This window comes from Chiloscyllium plagiosum, unplaced genomic scaffold (genome assembly GCF_037043375.1).
Source record: "Chiloscyllium plagiosum isolate Xiang-an unplaced genomic scaffold, Cpla_swu_hap1 HiC_scaffold_18, whole genome shotgun sequence".
NCBI classification, from domain to species: Eukaryota; Metazoa; Chordata; class Chondrichthyes; order Orectolobiformes; family Hemiscylliidae; genus Chiloscyllium; species Chiloscyllium plagiosum.
The window spans coordinates 54,668,918-54,693,259 of record NW_028270156.1 but is presented as its reverse complement, the minus strand read 5'-3'; the positions used below and the strand labels follow the sequence as shown (position 1 = coordinate 54,693,259).

The following is a 24,342-nucleotide window of genomic DNA, read 5'->3' as shown; positions in this document are numbered from 1 at the left end:
TAAACTAATTTTCCCCACATTACATTCCATCTGCCAATTTTTGCCCCACTCACTATCTGCAGAATGAATCATCCGCACCAGTTGCCTTCTCACCGAGTTGCGTTATCATCATACTTGCATATAGTCATTCACCTTCCTCATCAAAATCAGTAAAGCACATGATAAATAAATTGTGCCCTCAGCACTGATCCTTGTGGTATTCCACAAGTTAAAATATTTCCTTACCTCAACTCTGTCTTCTATCAGTTAGCCAATCCTCCAACCATTTTTAATATACTACCTTCAACACCATGCATTCTTATCTTAAATGCCTAACCTGTGGTATCTTACCAAATGCCAACCTTATGAAATCCAAATTATATCATACCCATTGCTTGCCTGTCCTCAATTCTACTTGCAACGTCCTGAAAGTACTGTAATAAGTTTGTCAGGCATGACTTCCTCTTTGTGAAGCAATGCTGACTCTGGTTGATCATTACCTATTTCGAAATGTTCCATTATGTAATCCTTTATAATAGATTCTAACATTTTCTCGATAACAAGACATGTGAGGCATTGTTAGGACAAAATATTTGCACTAGAGGTTGGTAGGTTTTGGGAAGTTGCCGCCTACAGGATAGTAGATTCAGGAACCACTATAATATTTTAGAAGTACGTACAGAAATACTGGAAGCACCATAGCATAAAAGGCTACAGAGCACATGCTGGAAAATAGAACCTGAGTAGATAAGTACTTGATGCCTCGGAATGGACATGATGGGCTGAAGGCAAAAGTGACTACTGCAGATGCTGGAGATCAGAGTCAAGATTAGTGGGGGTGCTGGAAAAGCAAAGCAGGTCAGGCAGCATCCGAGGAGCAGGAAAATCGATGTTTCGCGCAAAAGCCCTTTATCAGGAATGAGGCTGGGAACCTCGGGGATGGAGAGATAAATGGGAGGGGGTGGGTAGGTGCAATTGGTGGATAGAGGTGGGAGCGAAGGTGATAGATCAGAGAGAAGGGTGGAGCGGATGGATGAGAAGAAAGATTGACCGATGGGACAGGTCATGAGGACGGTGCTGAGCTAGAAGACTGGAACTGGGGTAAGGTGGGGGAGGGAAAAATGAGGAAAGTGGTGAAGTCCACATTGATGCCATGGGGTTGGAGGGTCCCAAGGCGGAAGATGAGGCGTTCTTCCTCCAGGCGTCTGGTGGTAATGGAGTGGCGATGGAGGCGGCCCAGGACCTGCATGTCCTCAGCAAGGTGGGAGGAGGAATTGAAATGTTCAGCCACGGGGCGGTGGGGTTGATTGGTGCGGGTGTTCCAGAGATGTTCTCGGAAACACTCTGCGAGTAGGGCTAAAGTACAACTCTATCAAAAAGACTAGAAAAAGTGCCTTTGATGGGTGTCAGGCAATGTACCTGCTCCATGGTTCCATGTATGGCAATTTCTCCTGAGCTTTGGGTGGTGTCAGAGGACTGCAGAATTGCAGGTGTAACACTCATGTTCAAAAGAAGGGCTGCATGGATAAACCCAGAAATTAGTCAAATTCAGAGGTGGGGAAACCTTTAGGATAAAATTAAACAGTCATATGGAAATATGTGGGTTAACGAGTAACAGTTAACAGTGAGAGCTGATGAGGGCAATGTTGTTCATGTGGTAGATGTGAACTTCCAAAATAGAATACCATGCAACAGACAGTCTGGGGGTACTTAGACAGAACAATCTGCAGTTGTTCAAGAAAGCTCAACGGCAATGAATGATGCAGAATAAATACTGACCTTGTTAACAATATCAACATCCTGAGAAAGAATAAATTCAAGCACCCTGGGAATCCTGAATCGCTGAGTTGGAACAGTTTCCACTAGAGTGAATGCGTGAAACAGATTCTGGGGACAAATGGGGAGCTGAGTATCCATTCTTGTACATTTGATAACATCAACAATCTAAAATGACCAACTGACTTCATGGAAAGGATATAATGAATGTTCGATCTTGCCCACACTTTTGATAACTTTATTCAGTCGATTTTGAACTTCCAAAAGGAAGTTGTACCAGCTCTCAGACAAGGAGGTAACCAGGCCTGTAAAACAATTAATAAGATAACCAAACTTGTGAAATAACATTGCATACATTTGAAGTTTGGTTTTAAAAAAATGAGATTGTTATATTGAACTTAACTCAAACAAAGTGGGATTATTTTTCACTGTTTCTGACTCTTCTGTCCATTTCCACTTAGATTTTTAAAAATACTTTCTCAGTTTATACACTTTTGGCCCCCTGATCTTGAGTCTGGCACAGTGACTTTCCATTTGGGAAATGACTTATATCCAGCTATTACTAAGCACGTCAGGCAATTTTTAATTCTTTTGTAGAAAAGGACTGCTGACATATCCTTGGTTGTCAATAGCACTGTAACCATAGGAATCATTGATGAGATTCTAACGTTACATATCCAGACAGTGCCCCTTCTCTCCAAAAAAAAAGTACTAGATTGCTTCAAGACCCTGCTTGTGGGCAGTATTACATATTGTAAGTGAATACCTGTACACTAAACTTCCTTTTTATATGTGCAGGACTTGTCACTGAGTTTGTACTGCAGATGGAAACTTTGATAAATCCTATTTCAGAACTAGCCAACTTGTTACACCAGATGGAGGGCCATTTTTAAACAAATTGTTCTGCATTTAATTAAGACTTCCAATAGTGATTTGGAATGAAGAGAAAATATTTTCCAGGTTATGGGGAAAAACAGAAGAAGTTCAAACTGAGTTGCTCTCAAAATGAGCCCTGCCAAACACGACATGGCTTCCTTCTGTGCTCTAACTTTACCATTTTGTAGCCATCCCAAGAACAGGAGAAGGGACTCACTGAGCTAGAAACTTAGTGGTTAGATTTGTCACATCAGCACTGATGCTGCCTGTTGCGATCTAATCAGTATCCACACAAAACAAAATTATAGAAGTAAAAGGCCTGTACAAATATTACAAGTTATATCCCACAAAATATTACAACTCATATCCCACAATGCACTATTATCAACATATCACTGACCTGGGAACTCTTTGCTAACAAGGATAGCTGGAACGGAAATGATCAATGATTTCAAAAAGAAATTAAGAGAAACAAACTTCAAGAGTACAAGGATAAAGCAATGAGATGAATGTTATTGGACTGTTCAACAGAAAACCACGTGAACTCAGATCAAATGGCCTACTTCTCTGACAATGAGTCTATGACCCTATAGCATTCAATTGCATACTATCTTCAGTACTTCTATTAGAATATAGAATCCCTTATCCAATGTGTCCAAACAGCCATGTTTCAGAAGCAAAAGTAGTATTAATCCTTTTTAGCTTCCTGAACTGCCCAAGATAAAGAACATATACCTTCCACCATTACCCATAAGAAGTATTATTAAACTAACTGCTCATCAATATCCACCAGGAAAGTAAGCAGGTAAATCATTGCTAAAAATGAACTAGCTTTCATGTTCTTTGGTAAACTTAAAAATAAGAATTTAAGTAAGCATTTTTGCACTTTTAATTCATTCAACGTTTAAATGTACTTTAAAAATTGGCTACTTTAGTGGATAAAATTTACTATCAATTGCTACAAGACAAGGAAACAAGACTTGTTTGACAAGAATGGCCACATTATCCATGACTTAATTGGAAATAAGGCAAGACCTCTCTGTACCTGGCATCACCAATGAGGCAAAGAGGACTACTCAAACAGCAGAAGTGGAGTTGCAAAGAACAACAAGGAAAATAAAGAACCAATGGCGAATTGAGAAAACTAAGGAGCTGCAATTCCTTGCAGATGAGCACAACATCCAGGATTTCTTCGGTGCCACAGAGGCAATGTACAAGCCCAACACTTTTGGTCTTAGACTGCAGAGTAAAGTTGTCACCCTTGTGAGTGATAGATAATACATCTATCTCTGATGGAGATAATATTTCAAAAACTAAGTGATAATACAATTATCAACAAGGATGTGTATGTGTATAAGGCAATTCTCTAACCCCAAAGATGATCTTTGGCAGATGTTGAAACCTCATCCGTTAGGAACAGGAAGAATAAAAAGGCTGCAAAAGTAAACTGGGGTCCAGCAGACATTTTCAAACAGAGCAGCAGAAATTATCCAACATCCACATCAATTGTTCCTGAAAATCTAGGAAGAAGAAATTCCTGTCGATCTCAGGGATGCTAAAAGTGCCTTCACAAAAGAAGACAAGGTGGGAATTACTGAGATCTCCCTACTGTTCCAACAATGGGAAGACCATCAACCAAATCCTTGCTAGGCACCTTCTTCCAGTCTTGGAGGAAATCGTTCTAAAGGCCAGTGTGGCTTCTGAACAAACCATGGAATTACGGACATGATTTTCATTGCTCAGTAATGCCAAGAGAAATGCAGGGGCAACATCAACCACTATATGGCCTTCATCAACCTGACCAAGGCTTTTGACTGAGTCAACTGGGAATTGGTCAAAGGTCAGCTGACCAGTGAAATTCAAGGATTGCGGCACGGTTGAAAGCAAGTAATTTAATGCTCATTGTGTGCATTGTTTGCAGAGCTGTGGGTTACAGCTTTTGTGCAGAAAAACTGCAGCCTGTCATGTCCAAATGGAGCTTTAGTTAGTAGCAAGAAACAGACTGTCATTGGTTATTGACTATTAGTCTATAAATCAAAGATGTGACTCTTAATTAATAAGTCAGAGACCTTTTATAAGTGTACTAGCTACTATACCTCATGCAAGCTAGAATTGTCCAGAGTCATGACAATATAATACAAATATAGAACACCTAACCAAACAACCACAATTTCAGTCTGTATCTAATTATAGGGAATCAAGTGAATTGCAAGTTAACGCCCATTATTTGCATGCAACTGATATAACTAAGAGTCAACATTTCTCTGCATTTCAATAAAATTGCAACTTTCCAATCACATTGCTAGTTACTTCTTTGCAAATATTCAAATCAGTATTCGGAGCAGTGTTTGACTATGCAAAACATTTCCTCCAAGAAAATGGAAACAGCACCAACTCTTCTTCATTTTCTGCATCAACTTTTAACCATTCAGAATTAAATTATGACACTAGGTGAAATCAATTGTAAAAGGTTCATACTGTAAAGTTCATCCTGTGTTATCCCTCAAAATCTAAGTAAAAGGCACTATTCTATCAGACTTTCACTTTGTTAGGAAGTAAAAGTTATTTTCTACTCTAATACTCCAAGTCTGATCTCCTGTGTATTTTGTTTTACCATTGTTACGACGTGGTTAAACCCTTCTGCTAATTTAAACCCAACACACAGAGAAGCTCACCTCGCGCCACAATCTGTTAAATTTTGCGAGGCCAAGAACTATCCCAAAGGTCACTACTTAAAGTAAAATTTAACCATTTTATTCTTTAAGTCCAACAGAGAATATCAGAACCACTATTTACAACTCCTTTCTCTCAAACCTATCTTTTACCTCCCACTCGACAATATTAGTCCAAACGTATTACAGATAAGTACCTTTCAGAGGGCTATTTGGTTAGCAGTCTATACTTATTGGTGTTTTTGGCATTCTTCCCCTAACTGTTCAAAAATGTTTGGTCTTATACCCCAAAAGATCTGCTATTTAATTGGTTTGATGTCATCAAAACACTAAATTCAAATTAGATTGGATTTTGGTAACTTGGGGCATAATTTAAACTGACTGGCCAAATTCGAATTTGTCGTGTACCATGGCATCTCGGCTGCACTATTGATTTTAGTCAAATGTTACATTTTAAATTCTTTCAGCATACTGTGCCTCTCTACATCCATGCCAGTTTCCAGTCTCTCAAAAGGTACAGTCCGCATCTACACCTTCACAACAACCAATGGTCATACGTCAAATACCTTGGCCTAAACTCTTGATGCTGCTTTAACAAGTCTCTATTTGTTCTATTAACTCCATATTTTGCTCAAATGATTTGCTAAATCATTTGTGAAGCACTTTGGAATATTTAATTCCTTGAAACAAGTTACATAAATGCAAGCTTTTGTTGCTGGATTAAGCACTCTGTGCCAGAGTTTGATCTTTTCAAGCAGCCTTCAATATTCCTGTGTAAACTCACCAATCATGCCGTTGACTGTACCAAACAATACCGAACCCAGTGTAGGTGTGGAAGTCTCACCAAGATTCTGCATTACCAGAGATCCATGACAGAACACATTAACAAACTCGCCAAGGTGGAACAACCCCACTTCTTGGAGGTGTTGCCTTTCTTCATCTGTTGTAGCCGCACTGAAAACAGAAACAAAGAACTATTTCTGCATGTACAATTGTATTAGCTCTCGCTTTATGGTTGAAGGTGGCAGAACTCACTGCAGATTCAGTATTCAATTGGTATTTCTGCTCTGCCCCTCGGAGAAAACATTCTCTCAGAACACTCTACATGGCGAGGAAAACATTCAACATTCAGCTGGAAGAAAAATAGGAAAGGGAAGTGACTGATGAGTTCTTGTAGGTTAGAAGCAAAACAGGCAACCAAATAAAGGAATTTTATTGAAGGCTAGGATATAGTGGCAAGTGGAATAGTTATTAATATGTAATTGAGGCAGAAGGGAATATAACCTGGCTGAAACACTTCACTCAGGTTAACCAGAAAAAGTAGCTGAGCTAAATCATCCAACTATGAGAAGCCAGTGGAAAATACTGTGACAGAGGCAAGGGGAAGCAAGAATATGGGAGATGGTATAAATGTTCTTAATTTGACGAAGGTAAAAGTTGGGAAGACTGGCTAGAAAAAGCAGATTGAAAGGTTTAATCCCATAATGGTACAGTACAAGCTCACATTCGAGTATTATGCAGAAATAGTACAAGCTGTTAAATTTCTGACAGCCAATTGGAGAAAGCCATAATTCAATCTTGACTTAATTTTAGATTTTTTCCACAAAATAAAACTGAACACATATGTAACTAACTTGACAAGCCAAGTGTCAACAAGTGGCCCTTCATTATGTTTCCACCCTGAATCAAATGGGAGGCGGGGTGGAGAGGGTGTCCCTCATTCTTAATTTGAGGGGAAGACGGATGTTTCTATTATAATTGATCTCAGTTCCCCAAAGCATGTAACATAGAAACATGTTTTTCAGGTTTATTGTCATCTTGAGGTCAGCTGAGTACAAGGAAGCATACAAGAACGTACGCTATTTTGTGGAAAGAACCTATAATTCTCTGAAATAAAAATTTCATTCTGTTCCTATGTGGCAATGTAAAAATACAAAAATGTAACAAACTTATGCAAAATAGATAATTTAGAATAAAATATGAAACTAAAAAGTATGATCAAGAAATTAACACAAAATAAATGAACGCTTTCAAGAACTGAAAAAAATTTATAGTCTTAATGAATGACAGTTTCTTGATTAGTCTTTGGTCCCAAAGCTAAACATCAGATGTAGGTTCTACTACCAACTGCTAACCCTTTCAAATTCCAATCAAACAGTTGAAGTTGAATGAGGGTCGAGTTGGAAATTCTGCCAGGTATTGGTGGAATTTCAGTGCTGGTTATAATTGCGATAAAGTGAGGACTGCAGAAGCTGGAGATCAGAGTTGAGAGTGTGGTGCTGGAAAACACAGGTCAGGCAGCATCCGAGAAGCAGGAGAATCGGCGTTTCGAGCATAAGCCCTTCACCAGGAATAATGCCTGATGAAGGGCTTATGCCCGAAATGTTGATTCTCCTGCTCCTTGGCTACTGCCTGACCTACTGTGCTTTTCCAGCACTACACTCTTTACTCTGGTTATAATTGTGCACATGTACAAGCAGTCAGCTCTTGCACCTGAACATGAAACAAGCTTGAATAACCTTTCTAAATGGAGCGGCCAAACTACATGTTTAAATTTAACTTGCAAATTTTCAAATTTGCCAAAAACACATCTTCAAATGGGTCTGAACATTTTAAAGCTGGTTGGGGATTCATCCTGCAATTGGTTACAATGTATAATAATGATTTGGATGAGGAAAATGAATGTACTACAGCCAGGTTTGTGGATGACAAAAATAGGTGGGAAGGCAAACGGTGAGGATTAGTCTCCAGGAGGATAAAACAGGTTAAGTGAGCGGGCAAAAAACTTTACAAATTGGAAAACATGAGGAATACGTTTTGACAGCAAGAGGAGGATCAAACTATTTAAATGGTTAAAGACTATATAGGGGTTTAGGTGTTCTTGTACATGAATCACAAAACGCTAGCATCCAAGTTCAGCAGGTAATTGAGAAAGTGAATGGAATTTGGCCTTTATTGAAAAGGGAATGGAATATAAAAGTAGGGAAGGGTTTGCTAAAACTGTACAAGGCACTAGGGTCAGATTACATCTGGAATACCAAGAACAGTTCTGGGTCCCTTCTCGAAGATAAACTGACCCTGGAGGCTGTCCAAAGAAGGTTCGTTAGACCAATACCAAGATTTGAAGGAGTGTCTTATGAGGAAAGGTGGAGTGGATTGGGCATGTACTCGTTAAAATAACAGAGGATGAGGGGTGACCTACTTGACAATTCGAACAGGACATGAAAGGGTAGATGTGGAAGAGTCATATCCCCCTTGTGGGATAGTCTAAGACCAGAGAGCATAGTCTCAGAATAATGGCTTGCATATTTAAGACAGAGAGGAGGGGGAATTTAATCTCCTCAAAGGTTGTGAATCTGGGGAATACTTTACCACAGAGGGTTGTTGAGGCTGGATTAGTGTATACAAGGCTGAGACAAACAGATTTTAAGTTTTAAAATCAGTGAGGGAATTGATGGTTATGGGGAAAGGCAGGAAAGTGGAGGAGGATTATCAGGTCAGGTATGATCTCATTGAATCTGCCAAGTATTGTTGGAATTTCAGTGCTGATTATAATTGAGAGAAAGTGAGGACTGCAGATGCTGGCTTAAGTGGGCTGAATGGCCTATTTCTATCAGTGTCTTCTCATCTTAAGGGTACTCATACTTGCTGTGATCATGCACCACTTGCCTGAGATTTGAGTATACTCAGCATACAACAGGCTGAATACATGCAACGATATATGGACGGTCTCTCTCAGAACCTGCTCACCTGTCTTTCTGACACACAAATAAGTTGAAAGAGTTTTCAGCACCCAGGAAGTTGTCATCATCCAGTATTTCAACAGCACTCATCCAATTAGGGTTGAAATCTCGGGCAATCTTATATAGAAAAAGCAAAATACATTTTAACATGTCTTTTAATAATATACTAATACCAAAAGGCAGACAGATACTTGTGCTGTACAATGAGATGCTTAACTCAGCCAATGCTCATTTGATGCAATCCACTATTTAATCTACTTCCAATACCGTGGACAAGATTTTAGATTAAAACAATTTCACCAACTAAGACATATATACTGGTGGTTTAACTTCCTGCTACTTCTGGAAATTCCTTATGTACAAACTGGTCATCATATTTACCCAGAAACCACAAGTATTCACACAAAGTGCTTTAAGTTAGCAGAAATATGTTTGAATATCTTAGAAACACGCTATAAAAATCTTTTGCAATGGTGAAGGCATGTTGTGGAAATTTTTTTTGTTGAAAGAGAAAAAGAATTCAGAACAATATTAGTTCAATATCTATGACCCTCTTGTATAGGAGTCACATTTTTCAAAACAATATTTTGTTTTACACTTGGGAGGACGAAAGGGAAAGGGTACAAATGATAAATATTTACGCAGATACAAAACGCTTATTTGGTTCGAGTCAAAACTTCATGATCATGAAGGTTCAGTCAGTCATAAATGATGATGGGCAATTATGGGTTCAAAGTTTCAAATATAACACAAGGGAGGGGACCCACTTACAGCTGACCACAAAAAAATTTCATTGGAAATGGGTCCTTCCTATCCTCTCTGGTGTAGACACCTCAAATTTTATATTTCAATTATATCTCCCAAACGTCCTTGGTTGCAAAATAAAACAGTCTCAACCTACTTCTTCCTTGAAGCTGAAGTTTCACACTTCTAGCAATATCCTGAAGAATCTCCTCTGCGCTCACTCTAGTGTGATCACATTGTTCCTGTAAATGTGGTAACAGAACTAAACTGCAGCACGTTATAGAGGCACTGTATTGTAACATTCCTATTCTAACCTAGTCTTGATCAATATAGTACACTTATGTTTTTGTAAACAACTCTATCTGTCCTGCTACCTTCAGGGATCTGTAGGCATGCACACCCAGATTCATACTGTTCCCTTGCACTATTATTGCATTCACTGTGTACACTAGACCTTTTTTTGGCCGAAAAAATCTGGAATTTACCAAATATCTCATGCAAAAGTTCACCCTAGTTCTTCTCAGATAACAGATCAACATTTGAGCATCAAGGCATCATCCTGTACATAAATATTACAATGAGAAAGTTTTTTTTTCCATGCTATTGTGTTCTGATGTACAATTCACACCAAATGTTTAAGATGATTCAGGTCAGAGTCAGGTAATAACCTCTGTGTGCAGCTCAGCTGCCCTATCGCACTCATGGAAGTGTCATATACCTTGTTAAACAGTGCAATTTTTCAGGATTTTAATGAACTTTTGTATTTAACACGTTTAAGATGTACCATGTAATTTAAAGGAGAAAGTGAGGAGTGCAGATGTTGGGGTGTAACAGCCAAAAAGTGTGGTGCTGGAAAAGCACAGCAGGTCAGGCAGCATCAAAGGAGCAAGACAGTCAACATTTCAGACATAAACCCTTCATCAGCGATGTGATGTAAATTGTAATTTAAAGCAATATTATATTTCTACTTCACTTTTTCTATGTATAAATAAAAGCTTACTAATTCATTTTTGTTTCTATTGACTTTGCTTGGCTAGTTGTTTTGTTCAGCCTTATTTCTTATCATCAAGCACATGACCTATTTTTGTTTCATGTGCAAACTTGCACATCATTCCCCTAGATTTAGGGCAAATTTTGTTACATTTAGTATAATGCAAAAAGCAAAGGACCTAATATTGAATCTTAAAGAAAGAAAGTAACCCTGCCATCAAAACCCTTACCCTTTAGCGACCTGACAACCCAACTTTGGATGTAACCTGCTGCCACTACTACTTATATCCGATGAGTTTGCACCTTAACAGCCTACCAGTGTGATCTTGCTAGCCAGCAATGGCGGTGTCCCACAAGTGAAATAACAAAAAGCTAAATCATGTGGGCTACATCAACCAGAGTGGTGAATCAATGGAATTCAATGCCACAGAAGGCTGTGGAGGCCAAATCACTGAGTACAGGGTGATCCCCGTAACCGCAGAATCGTTTTCTGGTGTTTCAGTTAACCACGGTTTGCCCTGGGCCGAACATATTATAGAGAACCTTCCAGAACCAGGGATCAGCAGGCTGCCGGAAAGATCAATTTACTATTTAAACGAATGGGTTTGTTCCAATTCACTGTATCGGGCTTCGGTAGGTCTTAGAACATATCCCATCCAGGTATGGGAGGACTACTGTATATTTGAGATAGATAGGTTCTTGAGTATCAAGGGGATCAAGGGTTACAGGGAGAAAGCAGGAGAATGGGGTTAAGAAACGTGATCAGTCATGATTGAATGGGCAGAGCAGACTCGATGGGCTGAATGGCCTAATTTCTGCTCCTATGTCTTATCAAAAGCACTACCTTTCATTCAGCAATCTTGATACTTTCTCAGAAATGTCAAACATTATTCAGGCATGATGTTCCCTTAAATTCATGTCAGGTCAACTTAATTATCCTAAATTGATGATATCGTACTGTTCAGTATTTTTTTGCAGTAATTCACCTAGCATTGAAATTAGGCTCATTGCTTAGGCTATCCATTGCCCAATTAATAAAAAAGGTACAAAATCAGCAGTCATCTTACAACACACCTGTGGTCAAAAAGGACAATCAGAGCTTCTTTTATACCCTAAAGTAATTTAATATGGGCATGGTAATGTACCAATACTCAAATCAGATGACTGCACATGAGACTTCTGAGAGGCGCCCAGTTAGTTAGTCACAATGAAATCAAGTCAAACCTTGAAAGGGTTCAGAAAAGATTTATAAGAATGTTGTCAGGGTTGGAGGGTTTGAACGACAGAGGGGGGCTGGGGCTATTCTCCCTGGAGCATCAGAGTTTTACAAAATCATGAGGGGCATGGATAGGGTGAATAGTCAAAATCTTTTCCCCAGAGTAGGGGAGTCCAAAACTAGACAAGATAGGTTTAAAGTGAGGTGAAAGTCTTAAAAGGAATTGAAGGTGCAACTTCTTCCTTGCAGAGCGTGGTGCGTGTACAGAATGAGCTGCCAGAGGAAGTGGAAGAAGCTGGTACAATTATATTTAAAAGGCATCTGGATAGCTATATGAATAGGAAAAAGTGAGCACTGCAGATGCTGGAGATCAGAGTCGAAGACTGTAGTGTTGGAAAAGCACAGCCGGTCAGGCAGCATCCGAGGAGCAGGAGAATCGACATCGACTCTCCTGCTCCTCAGATGCTGCTGGACCGGATGTACCTTTCCAGCACCACACTCTTGAACTGGGTATGTGAATAGGAAGGGTTTAGAGGGATATGGGCCAAATGGTGGGAAGTGGGGCTAAATTAGTTCTGGATATCTGGTCAGCATAGATGAGTTGGACAGGAGGATCTGTTTCCATGCCATACAGCTCTACGGCTTTATAACAGTTAGGGAATCAAAAGTGGTTTTAGCATCCTTGGATTAGGGAAGGTGGGCAAAAATAATTTTAGCAAATCATCCCACCTTTTATCAATGACCTTTCATTCAAAAAAGTGTGAATACAGATTTTAAGTGAGGATAAGTCCATTTGCTAATAGAGGAGTGCACACCACAATATTTCTGGACCTGTACATTATTGACCAACATGTGTTAGCTCTTTCTCAGCAGAAAACTGGGAAAAAAAAACAAAAAATGTAATATAAACTCAAGCTGCACTATACCTCTTCAAAATTCCCTTCCATTGGTTTATAGGCAAGCAGCAGCACTGAACGCATTAAGTCTCCTACTAAGATAAAGTCTCCCTTTGTTTTCAGATAGAGGGCCATGATATTATTGTAGTGATTGCACTCTGTGCGTAGCTCTTTTTCAGCTGTCCATTCATATAATCGCACCTATAGTGAAAATAATCCTGTTACTTTTTCATATCTTGCATACAATTCAGTGTGAATACATCAAGATTTGGTCCCATCTACCTGATACAAAAAAAGCACCGAGACAAATGATGAGAAAAAGCAGTTACTAGGATTTTAGTACGTGATAACGAATGTGAAATTTTACTCAACATCTACTTGTATTAAAAACATCCAGCTAATCTGTGAAGAACATTAATTACATGAAGTACATAAACTTACTATCAGCACTGACCTTTCTCATTATATTAGTACTGTCAAAAAGTTAAGGTTCAGTTTTCACGCAGGATTTAAAATTTTTTCCCACAACTTAGAGGTAAAAAATTCTGTCAAGGTCCTGCACTACATTTTTCAGTCAGCCAATTGCAACAACAGGTCATTCATCCACTGCTGTTTGGTAAGTGCTACTGGTGCAGATACTTGTCGCATTTACCTAGTCATTGCACTCAATTGCATAGAAGAGATTACGGAACAATGCCCCTGCCAATGACGAGAGCTGTTTCAGCATACAGCAAGTGATAAATGCAAGAATGTATTTTTATTTACTCAGGTGCACTGAGCTGCGTAATTCCTAACCTATATACGTACAAGTGTTATGAACTTTGAGAGATACATATCAATTTTAGAAAACCAATTTCGAATAGTTGCACACTTAGACTCAATAGGTTAAATTATTGACTCCATTCTCATATTGTGAAATGTAAGTGGGGTGGCAGAATTGGCTGTGACTGGTTAGTATGCAATCAGAAACCAAGTGGAACTGAGGTTTGAAATCTTCCTCCAGCCCAAGGAGAGAGATTTAAACAAAATATTAAAAAATACAGACAAACAACTCAAAGTTGTAGACCTTCCTGCATCAAAGAAAAATGGTTACTGAGAGATTAGGTGCAGCTACAGAAGCTCCATTTGAAGCTGAAGAACAAAGAAAGAAATTTTGAACCAATTTACATGCCAATTTTTAACAGGGAAAAAGGTCTATTTTTCCACTAGAACAACAGCCTGTATCACTGACCAACTTACATTCAATGAAAGACCATTTTGAACAGTCAGACTTCATGCTACCCCAGCAAAGAAATATTCTGAAAATCATATGGACTCAAGTACCGTGCTATTGATGCTTGCTAGCAACTTGCCATTGAACTCCACCATAGAATACACGGCACCTTTTACTTCTTTCTCTGCTATTGTCTGAAGCTTGCCTGTTGAATGAAACAATATGTTAGCTAAAATATCATCTCTGATCTTTGAAAATGAAGTGCATTCATAAGGGTGTAGGGTATCCTGGAAAAGTAGTGATTAGTAAATACCCTGAACTAATCGGCTGAACAAATAATCTTCTAACTGTTCCAGCTGTATCACATCTATTCTAATTGTATTTGAGAAGGGATGGAAGAGACAGGCAATAATATAAAATCTACTGCTATGTCAAAAATAGGGATTAAAAAAATACAGTTCCACAAAAACCTGGAAACAGATCCAGATTAGTTCTGCATTATTCCTAAATCTGCATAGTTGAAAGCATGGGGAAGTAATTATGGGCCATTATTTCTCAGGAACAGGTCAGGAAAGAGAATAAGTCAGTATTATTTAGTAATATTACTACAGGAACTCTATGGATTTCACTGCCATAGAATTTGATAGTTCAGGAGCACTTAGTCATGATGTAGGAAGAATACTTAGGTCAGAAGCAATCCCATTGCTTCTCACAGACTAATGCCATAATCTTCATGTTTCGGAGAGAAGGGGCTTGGGAACCTGAAGAAAAATACATGTAGTTGGACTTGTCAGAAACAACACAAGAGAAAGAAATCAATACTTGACTTACCATCAGAGTACTGGAATACTATAATACGTCCTTGTTTTGGTTCTGCTTCTTCAGGATATACCATTGCTGTACCTACAATGAAGTAAGTATTGGGATCTTTGCCCAACTTGCAGGACACAATACTTAGTGCATATTCATTCTGCAGGAACTGATGAGCATGAAGAACTGGAAAGGGGAACAAAGTAAGTGTCATAATCTCGAAGGCAATCTGAACACAACCTGGCTAAACAAAACTCTATGCAGATTAAAACACCGGAGATTTTAAAAAAAAGTTTGTGCAAGACAGGATAAGGAGTCTTGGTACTATAATTGGCATAAATTGCTGGTGTACAGAGAAAATAAAATTCATGTTTCCAATGACTATGCACTGATGCCTGCTGAAAAGTCTAAATGTAGTTCAGTGGCAACTGGAGCAACGTTTGCTGCTAACAGTCTTCCACAGTGCCGATTAACTGACATGTCTAGAATAAAGATAGCAGGACAATGTGCACAATTCTTTTATTTTGTCTTTGTCTCCCCATGCTACGTTTTCAGAGTAAAGCATGACTTTGACGTAGTAGACTCACAGTCACAGAAGTCTACTGCACAGAAAAGTCATTCAGCCCATTGAGTCTGTGGCAATCAAAACACCTACTGAACTATTCTAACTCCACTTTGTACTTGGCCCTTAGACTTGAATGCGCATCTAAATAAACAAACATTGAGGGTTTCTGCCTCAATCACTCTTACTATCCATCAGTTCCAGATTCCTGCTTCCCTCAGTGAAAACAACAATGTTTCCCTGTAACCCCTCTAACCTTCTGCCACACACTGAAACCTATGCTCCCTGGTCAGGATGGAGAGAAGTTCTTTCCTGTTTACAATATCTATGCCGTTCAATTTTGTATACATCTCAATCGTGTCCCACCTCAGTCTTCTCTGTTCAAAGGAAACAACCCTATTCAATCTCTCTTCATAATTAAAACTCTCCAGCCAACCAGTTGTAACTGTGCAATGAAGTCACCTGATCACAATATCTCCAAGAGACATAGTTGTATAAAATTCCAAGCAAACAAACCTTAAATTAACAAGTCAATGTGCGAAAATAAATTCTACATGAAACATGAAGACCAAATGAGTTTCACCTTGACACACCCATACACCATTATTATTAGAGGTTAGGCAAGTAAGGTGTTCGACAAGGTTCCCCATGGGACACTGGTTAGCAAGGTTAGATCTCATGGAATACAGGGAGAACTAGCTATTTGGATACAGAACAAGTTCAAAGATAGAAGACAGAGGGTGGTGGTGGAGGGTTGTTTTTCAGACTAAATGCCTGTGACCAGTGGAGTGCCACAAGGATCAGTGCTGGGTCCTCTACTTTTTGTCATTTATATAAATGATTTGTATGTGAGCATAAAAAGGTACAGTTAGCAAGTTTGCAGATGACACCAAAATTGGAGGTGTAGTGGACCGCAAAGAAGGTTACCTCAGATTATAACGGGATCTTGATCAGATGGGCCAATGGGCTGAGAAGTGGCAGATGCCGAGTATAATTCAGTATAAATGTGAGGTGCTGTATTTTGGGAAAGCAAATCTCAGGACTTATTCACTTAATGGCAAGGTCCTCGGGAGTGTTGCTGAACAAAGAGACCTTGGAGTGCAGGTTCATAGTTCCTTGAAAGTGGAGTCACAGGTAGATAGGATAATGAAGGCGGTGTTTGGTATGCTTTCCGTTATTGGTCAGAGTATTGAGTACAGGAGTTGGGAGGTCATGTTGCAGCTGTACAGGACATTGGTTAGGCCACTGCTGGAATATTGCGTGCAATTCTGGGTCTCCTTCCTATTGGAAAGATGTTGTGAAACTTGAAAGCGTTGAGAAAATATTTACAAGGATGTTGCCAGGGTTAGAGGATTTGAGCTATAGGGAGAGACTGAACAGGCTGGGGCTGTTTTCCCTGGAGCGTCTGAGGGGTGATCTTATAGAGGTTTACAAAATTATGAGGGGCATGGATACGATAAAAGACAGTCTCTTTCCTGGGGTGGGGAGTCCAAAACTAGAGGGCATAGGTTTAGGGTGAGAGGGAAAAGATATAAAAGGGACATAAGGGGCAACTTTTTCAGGCAGAGGGTGGTACGTGTATGGAATGAGCTGCCAGAGGAAGTGGTGGAGGCTGGTATGGTACAATTGCAACAGTTAAAAGGCATTTGGATGGGTATATGATAGGAAGGGTTTGGATGGATATGGGCCGGGTGATTCCAGATTGGGTTGGGATATCCGGTCGGCATGGATCGAAGGATCTGTTTCCGTGCTATACATCTCTATGATCTAAGTAATTTTCTAGCTATTGCATTATCTATGGCAAAGTAGGATTTTCTCAGGTTTTCTGCCATCCTGCAAGAAAGAAGCAATTCTTTACTGTGGTTCCCAAACAGCTGTAGAAAGATAGTTTTCAAAAAACATGACCAAAACAATTTTCCAAACTTGAACATTCTAGAATTAATGGACTAAACTAAATGGAATATTGGCCAGCAGGCTAATAAGTCATAGACTTAGCAGTACAAATGCAAAATGTATTTCTCTGATCAATGGCACTCCAGAATGCCTAGCAAGTATCAACTCCCTGAAATAAATCTACCAAAGTTTCATAACTAAGGTTCTAGACAAAGAAATATAGAAAAAAAACAGCAAAACAAAGACATTTGCTGGGTAATAGATAAGTTCTAGACACATTCAAAATTAATAAAGAGAAGCAATATGTCATAATAAAATTCAATGAAGTTATGTTACAGTTTGATAGATACCTACACTCAAGCAATCATTTGCCATTTTTGGGAAAGGGGTAACTTAGGTTGTTAGTGTCCTTTAGCATTAAATGTTACTGCATTACAACAGTGATAACACTGAAAATAAGCTAACTGGTTATGAACTGACAATATCAGGTCATCTGAAAGCAAGACTGCTGTAGAAATTTTCTTTCTTTCTTTTGGTGACCACATTAACAGAGCAGCAGGACAAGGTTAATTCAACTATCTTGGCTGATATCTGAGCGGCACAGTGGTTAGCACAGCTGCCTTACAGCCACTTGGGTTCAATTCCACCCTCGTGCGACTGTGGGGAGCTTGCACATTCTCATGCTTGCATGGGTTTCCTCCAGGTGCTCCAGTTCAAAAATGCACAGGTTAGCTGGATTGGCTATGCTAAATTGCCACAGTGCCCAGGGACATGTAGGTTTAGTGGATTAGCCATAGTAAATGTAGGATTACATGGGTCTGGGTGGGATGCTCTTTGAGGATCAATGTAGACTTGATGGTTCAAATGGCCTGCTTCCACACTATGATCCATTCATTAACACTAACTCTTTTTTTGATCAGTTAGTTCATATTTAGTGCAAATACAAAATAAATATTCTGCTAGAAATCTAAATCAAAAAAAACTAGAAATACTTGGTAAGTTACTCAACATGTGAAAAGTAGTAAAGTTAAGAAATTTTACAGTTGAAACAGCAAATCAGTTTTCCTCACGTTTTATTTCAAATCCAATTTCTTAAAAATACTTTTTATTCCTACCAACTGCCAAATCATGAAACACAAGAAATAACTGGCTCTACAAGATGTTACAGTATACTTAGTGAAGAAATAGTCCATTGGAATTGCCACTTAATGAAGAAATAGTCTATTGGAATTGCCAGTAATTTCTGCTTGTATCAGCAGCTTGAAATGAAGTTAAAGACAACAGGAGTGGTAAAGCATTTGTTGGCAGGTGGAAAGATGCTTGGTGAAACATGGTGAATCTCTTGATAATTGCTAACACTATTTGAGAGCTAATATTTACCTTCAAATGTATGTTGATCTATGATTAGTAGATTGTGGACCTCCACTTCATCCCCAAATGAGCTCTCATGCTGTGAAGTACTACTTGGGAAAAGCTTACTGGAGCTAACACTGGTAGAAAGAGCCTAAGAGAACAAGGAAGAGTTCAATAAAACAATGAAGCAGCAACACAGGGTATAGCAGCATAGAGATCTTTGCTATCTGTAACATAATCATTATACATTTATAGGAGTGCTTTTTAATGGTGGCATTCATTATACCCCTATGACTTACGACCCACTTGGCACCTTTGGGTACTAAACATGCCTTCATATTTCTCTTTTCCTTGCTCGACAGTTAATGGAAGTAAGAAAAGTTAATTAACAGGTGATGGCTACCTCAGTTTCTATTAAGTAAGGCTACTTAAACATAAACATGTAATGCATCCATTGGTCCAACATTTTTATTTTTCACATTCCTCCAGGGATATCACCTGACAGTGGTTCAATGATATACAATAGGTGTTCTTCTTTGGAGAACCACGGGATTAGACCTGTGTTTCAGGTTTGATCTCCTTGCAACTATGTTTTCATAACGGCTATGAGATTACTAATTTACCTTGACTTGCACCGTCCATTGTCTACCTTATTCTGAATGCTTCATGCATTAAGATGGAAAAGTTTGTTCTATCCTCAAATTCCCCTACATTTTTAATAGATCCTTGGTACAATATGACATAGATACATTCTATCTCTTTTATGATAATCAACCCATCACGAACCAACAACAGTACCTTATCCTTTAGCTTAATTTTCTAAGGGTACATTGAATCCAGCACCCCACAATTTAGTTTGAAGCCTAATGTACAGCCCTAGTTAGGCAATTTGCCTGGACCCTGGTCCAAATATGATTCAAATGGGGCCTGTCTCATTAGAATAGTTCTCTCTTTTACTGAGTACTGGTGCCAACGTCCTATCAATTTGTACTAGTTTCTCCCATCAATCTTTGACCAAATTTCATTTAATTTTTGTTGACAATTAACTCATGGCTCACTAAAATAGAGATCATCTTTTGGGTTTTGCTTTATAATTCAACCCCCATATGCTCATATTTCCTCAGCAGAACCTCCTTCCTTGTTCTATCTATATCACTGATAGCTATGTGAGCACAACAAATGGATCTTTCCCTTCCTATTCCTTTGCAATCCAGATGAAATATCCTGAAACTATGCACCAAACAGGAAACATGGCCTTCAGCAATCTCGATCTGGCCACAAGAATCTCTACTCCCTTGACTATACTACCCCTGATTACAACTATATTTCTCCTTTCTCCCTATCTTGAATGGCTCACTGTACCATGGCACTATAGTTCATTTGCTCATCCTTCATATTGCCTCTGCTGCCATCCACACAGGGAGCAAGAATCTCAAACCTGTTAGATAAGTTCAGAACAGAGCTCCTGCAGTACTACCCCCTGGATCCCTCTACTTGCCCCACCAACAGTAACATTCTCCTGCTCCTGACTACTGACCAAATTCAAGATACTTAATCTGAGAGGTGTGACTGCCTCCTGAAACACAGCAGCCAGGTAACCCAGCACTCTGATGTGTCTGATCGAAGCTCACACTCCAGCTCAACAACTCTGAGCCAAACTTCCACAAGTAACTAACACTTGCTACAGATGTAGTCACTGTGAGCTGCAATGGGATCCACCAGCTCCCACATAATGCAGCTACAACAGATTTCCTAGCCTGCACCTCTACTTAGTCCTTCATTTTTTAAAAGAATTTCTTACTGGTCTTTAAGTTTGTAACCTGTAATATTTCTATTTACATTCAATCTGAAAGTTTGCTTATAATTGATGATCATATTCGCAGCAATTACCAATGAACTTACGGTTTTCCTGTGACATCACTTTTAGCTTTGTGTTGGGCCCCTGATACTGGCCTTCAAATTATCCTGTTAAAAAGACCTTACAAACTATGAACCAAAAAAAAAGCATCTCTTCCTCTCTGCACTGAATTCCCACGTTGCTCCAAAATCTCAGAATGGTTTAGAATGGTGAAAAACGTTTAGGTTCAGCTTCTAGCTGTCACAACACAGCTAACATATTCCCAGAAATGGTGTTGTCTTGCAACATTTGAATCCATGCTTGGTCCTTTCTTTTCCTCAAATACATAATTTCATGCATATACAATTCAATATATATATGCAGATACAAAACTCAAAGATCAGTGGCACAGACAGAGACTGCAAGTAAATTACATCACTCCCTTAAACCATTCCATGCTTTTTGATTGCCACTTCGACACCAACTTGTGGATGGGACATAATGTTCACAGTTCGAACACTGGGAAGATCACAGCCTTTGTCAGAAAGCATCTTACTTCTGCAGTTAGAATCATAGAAACCTGACAGTGTGGAATCAAGTATACACCAACCCTCCAAAGAGCATCCCACCCAGACCCATTGTCCTCCCACCCCCATTTCATCCTTATTCCCTGTTATTCTGCATTTCCCAAGACTAATCTATGCAATCTACACATCTCCGAACACTATAGACAATTTAGCATGGCCATTCCGCCTAATCTACACATCTTTGGACTGTGGGAAGAAACCACAGCACCCAAAGGAAACCTATGCAGACACGGGGAGAACGTGCAAACTCCATGTAGACAGTCACCCAAGGGTGGAATCAAACCCATGTCGCTGGTGCTTTCAGGCTAACCACTGAGCCACCGTGCTGCCCATCATTGTTGCCTCCATCATTTTTCCTGGGTGTTCATCTGGCTAAACCAAATGCACACAAATTGTCACATTCACTTTGTTCCAGTGTCTTATGTCAAAGCCTGTGCCATTTCAAATACTTAGAATCCTTATTTCTAGCTCCGCAACATTCTATTGCCCCATAACCCCCATGTTACTTCCTTTAAACATAGAAACTTTTACCAATACTGTTCAAACTCATGCCTTTATCCCTCCAGTGTTCTGTCAATCTTTTTACAAACTGCTAATCAAATTTGTGTTGCCCACATCTTGCCCTATACTAAACACGAATCAACCATCTTCTGGGTAGGTTGCACTTCGTTGGGTCGGTGTGGACTTGTTGGGCCGAAGGACCTGTTTCCACACTGTAAAGTAATGTAATCTAATCTTCCTAACCTTAATTGATTGAGAATACACCTTGGTCTTGTCCAATAGAAACCTCTGAGCACAAGTGCATAAATTTGTACAAATTTCATTTTCTAGCATTGCAACTCTAACTGCTTGCATGTCTTCCACTCCTGCTTTAGTGAATCTGTTTTGATTCTCTTCTTTGGGATCCCATCTGCAGTTTTAATTTAGTAGAACTTAACGTTGATTTTGCCAGACCCTTTTCTAAAAGCATGATATCTCTTTGCTCCTTGGCTCGTTTCCATCTCTGAACAACAGATTCATTTCTTTGCATTAAATATTTCAAAGCATATCTGTTTTGCAAAGGATGTACATGATATTACCTGAGTGCTAGCACTTGGTCTCAGGACAGTGGTACCTCCACTGGGGTCCAACACTTCTATTCTGCTGCTAACCAGACCAAAGCACTGAGAGGCCTCTTGGTAACAAATTCTTCTGCAGAACAAGAAAACAAAATATAAAGACAAAGCACCAAATAAACATCAAAGAAAATTTCAGTGCAAACCTTATTTAAATGCCTCTTTCCACCTCTGCTCATAACATCCCTTAAATACAGTTAATACATAACAGCAATATAAGGCTATTTCCATCTTTTTTGGTCAATTTTATTTTTACAATATTTTCTTTGACAACACCTTCACCACCACGCTCAGTATAAGCAAAGCAGAACAAAATCATAACCAACTCTTTTTCTTTTCAAATTAAAGTAACCATAATCATAGACCAGACAATCTAAAACATGGGTAAGCAAAACAAAGTTGCCATGGTCAAAGTTCCCCTTATTTGGTGTTAGCAGGTTACAAGAGGCCACAGCTTGGACAACCAGACTGTTTGAGCACAGTACAGAAAGCTAAATGCCTCTTACCCAGGCATGACAGTCAGACTTGAACTAAAAATATTCCACTTCACAGCACAAAAGACCCCACCACTACTCAGTAATGAGCACAAAAATTCACACTCAAATCACAAAAATAGTAAATGAATTCCAGTAATTAGTTAATGACTATGATAAGACCATAAGACATAGGAGTGGAAGTAAGGCCATTCAGCCCATCGAGTCCACTCCGCCATTCAATCATGGCTGATGGGCATTTCAACTCCACTTACCCGCATTCTCCCTGTAGCCCTTAATTACTTGTGACATCAAGAATTTATCAATCTCTGCCTTGAAGACATTTAGCATCCCGGCCTCCACTGCACTCTGCGGCAATGAATTCCACAGGCCCACCACTCTCTGGCTGAAGAAATGTCTCCGCATTTCTGTTCTAAATTTAGCCCCTCTAATTCTAAGGCTGTGTCCACGGGTCCTAGTCTCCTCGCCTAACGGAAACAACTTCCTACCGTCCACCTTTTCCAAGCCATGTATTATCTTGTAAGTTTCTATTAAATCTCCTCTTAATCTTCTAAACTCCAATGAATACAATCCCAGGATCCTCAGCCGTTCCTCATATGTTAGACCTACCATTCCAGGGATCATCTGTGAGAATCTCCGCTGGACACGCTCCAGTGTCAGTATGTCCTTCCTGAGGTGTGGGGACCAAAACTGGACACAGTACTCCAAATGGGATCTAACCAGAGCTTTATAAAGTCTCAGTAGCACAACGGTGCTTTTATATTCCAACCCTCTTGAGATAAATGACAACATTGCATTTGCTTTCTTAATCACGGACTCAACCTGCATGTTTACTTTTAAGAGAATCCTCGACAAGCACTCCCAGATCCCTTTGTACTTTGATATTTGGTACTGCATCATAAATACTCAATTTTTGTTCTGATAAATTAAATTACATTACATTACAAGTGTTTAACTGAATTGTTTTGTAACTTGTCAGTTGTGATCCTGCATCAACAAGTTACAAACTTGATTATTCTTTTAGTTACACAGGCTATTCTCAAGTACATAAAACAAAATACTGTGGATGCTGGAAATCTGAAATGATGGCAAAAAATGCTGGAGAGATTCAGCGGGGCTGGTTGTGGTGTCGAGAGAAACAGAGTTTACATTTCAAGTCCATGATCTCTCTTCTTCCGAACTAGTGGGCGGCACGGTGGCACAGTGGTTAGCACTGCTGCCTCGCAGCGCCAGAGACCCGGGTTCAATTCCCACCTCAGGCGACTGACTGTGTGGAGTTTGCACATTCTCCCCGTGTCTGCGTGGGTTTCCTCCGGGTGCTCCGGTTTCCTCCCACACTCCAAAGATGTGCAAGTCAGGTGAATTGGCCATGCTAAATTGCCCGTAGTGTTAGGTAAAGGGGTAAATGTAGGGGTATGGGTGGGTTACGCTTCGGCGGGTCGGTGTGGACTTGTTGGGCTGAAGGGCCTGTTTCCACACTGTAAGTAATCTAATCTAATCTATCCACAATCATAGCTACTAGACTGGCACTTGTGCTGCAGTGGTGGTGGCCCTACTCTGGGTGAGAGGGTCAGCATCAAGTTTCA

At 39.5% G+C, this 24,342-nt stretch overlaps 1 protein-coding gene across 1 annotated transcript in view; it reads right to left on the bottom strand.

Moving 5' to 3' along the window:
- Positions 1 to 24,342, bottom strand: part of ddb1 (damage-specific DNA binding protein 1) — a 90,380-nt gene that overhangs the window by 10,424 nt on the left and 55,614 nt on the right. The window contains exons 18-25 of the mRNA XM_043706085.2: positions 22,227 to 22,338; positions 18,751 to 18,874; positions 14,937 to 15,101; positions 14,216 to 14,310; positions 12,923 to 13,093; positions 9,054 to 9,163; positions 6,088 to 6,257; positions 1,958 to 2,060 (exon numbers count right to left, since the gene is read on the bottom strand). Of these exons, the coding sequence (XP_043562020.1) occupies positions 1,958 to 2,060; positions 6,088 to 6,257; positions 9,054 to 9,163; positions 12,923 to 13,093; positions 14,216 to 14,310; positions 14,937 to 15,101; positions 18,751 to 18,874; positions 22,227 to 22,338 (1,050 nt within the window). The remainder of the gene's footprint in view (positions 1 to 1,957; positions 2,061 to 6,087; positions 6,258 to 9,053; positions 9,164 to 12,922; positions 13,094 to 14,215; positions 14,311 to 14,936; positions 15,102 to 18,750; positions 18,875 to 22,226; positions 22,339 to 24,342) is intronic.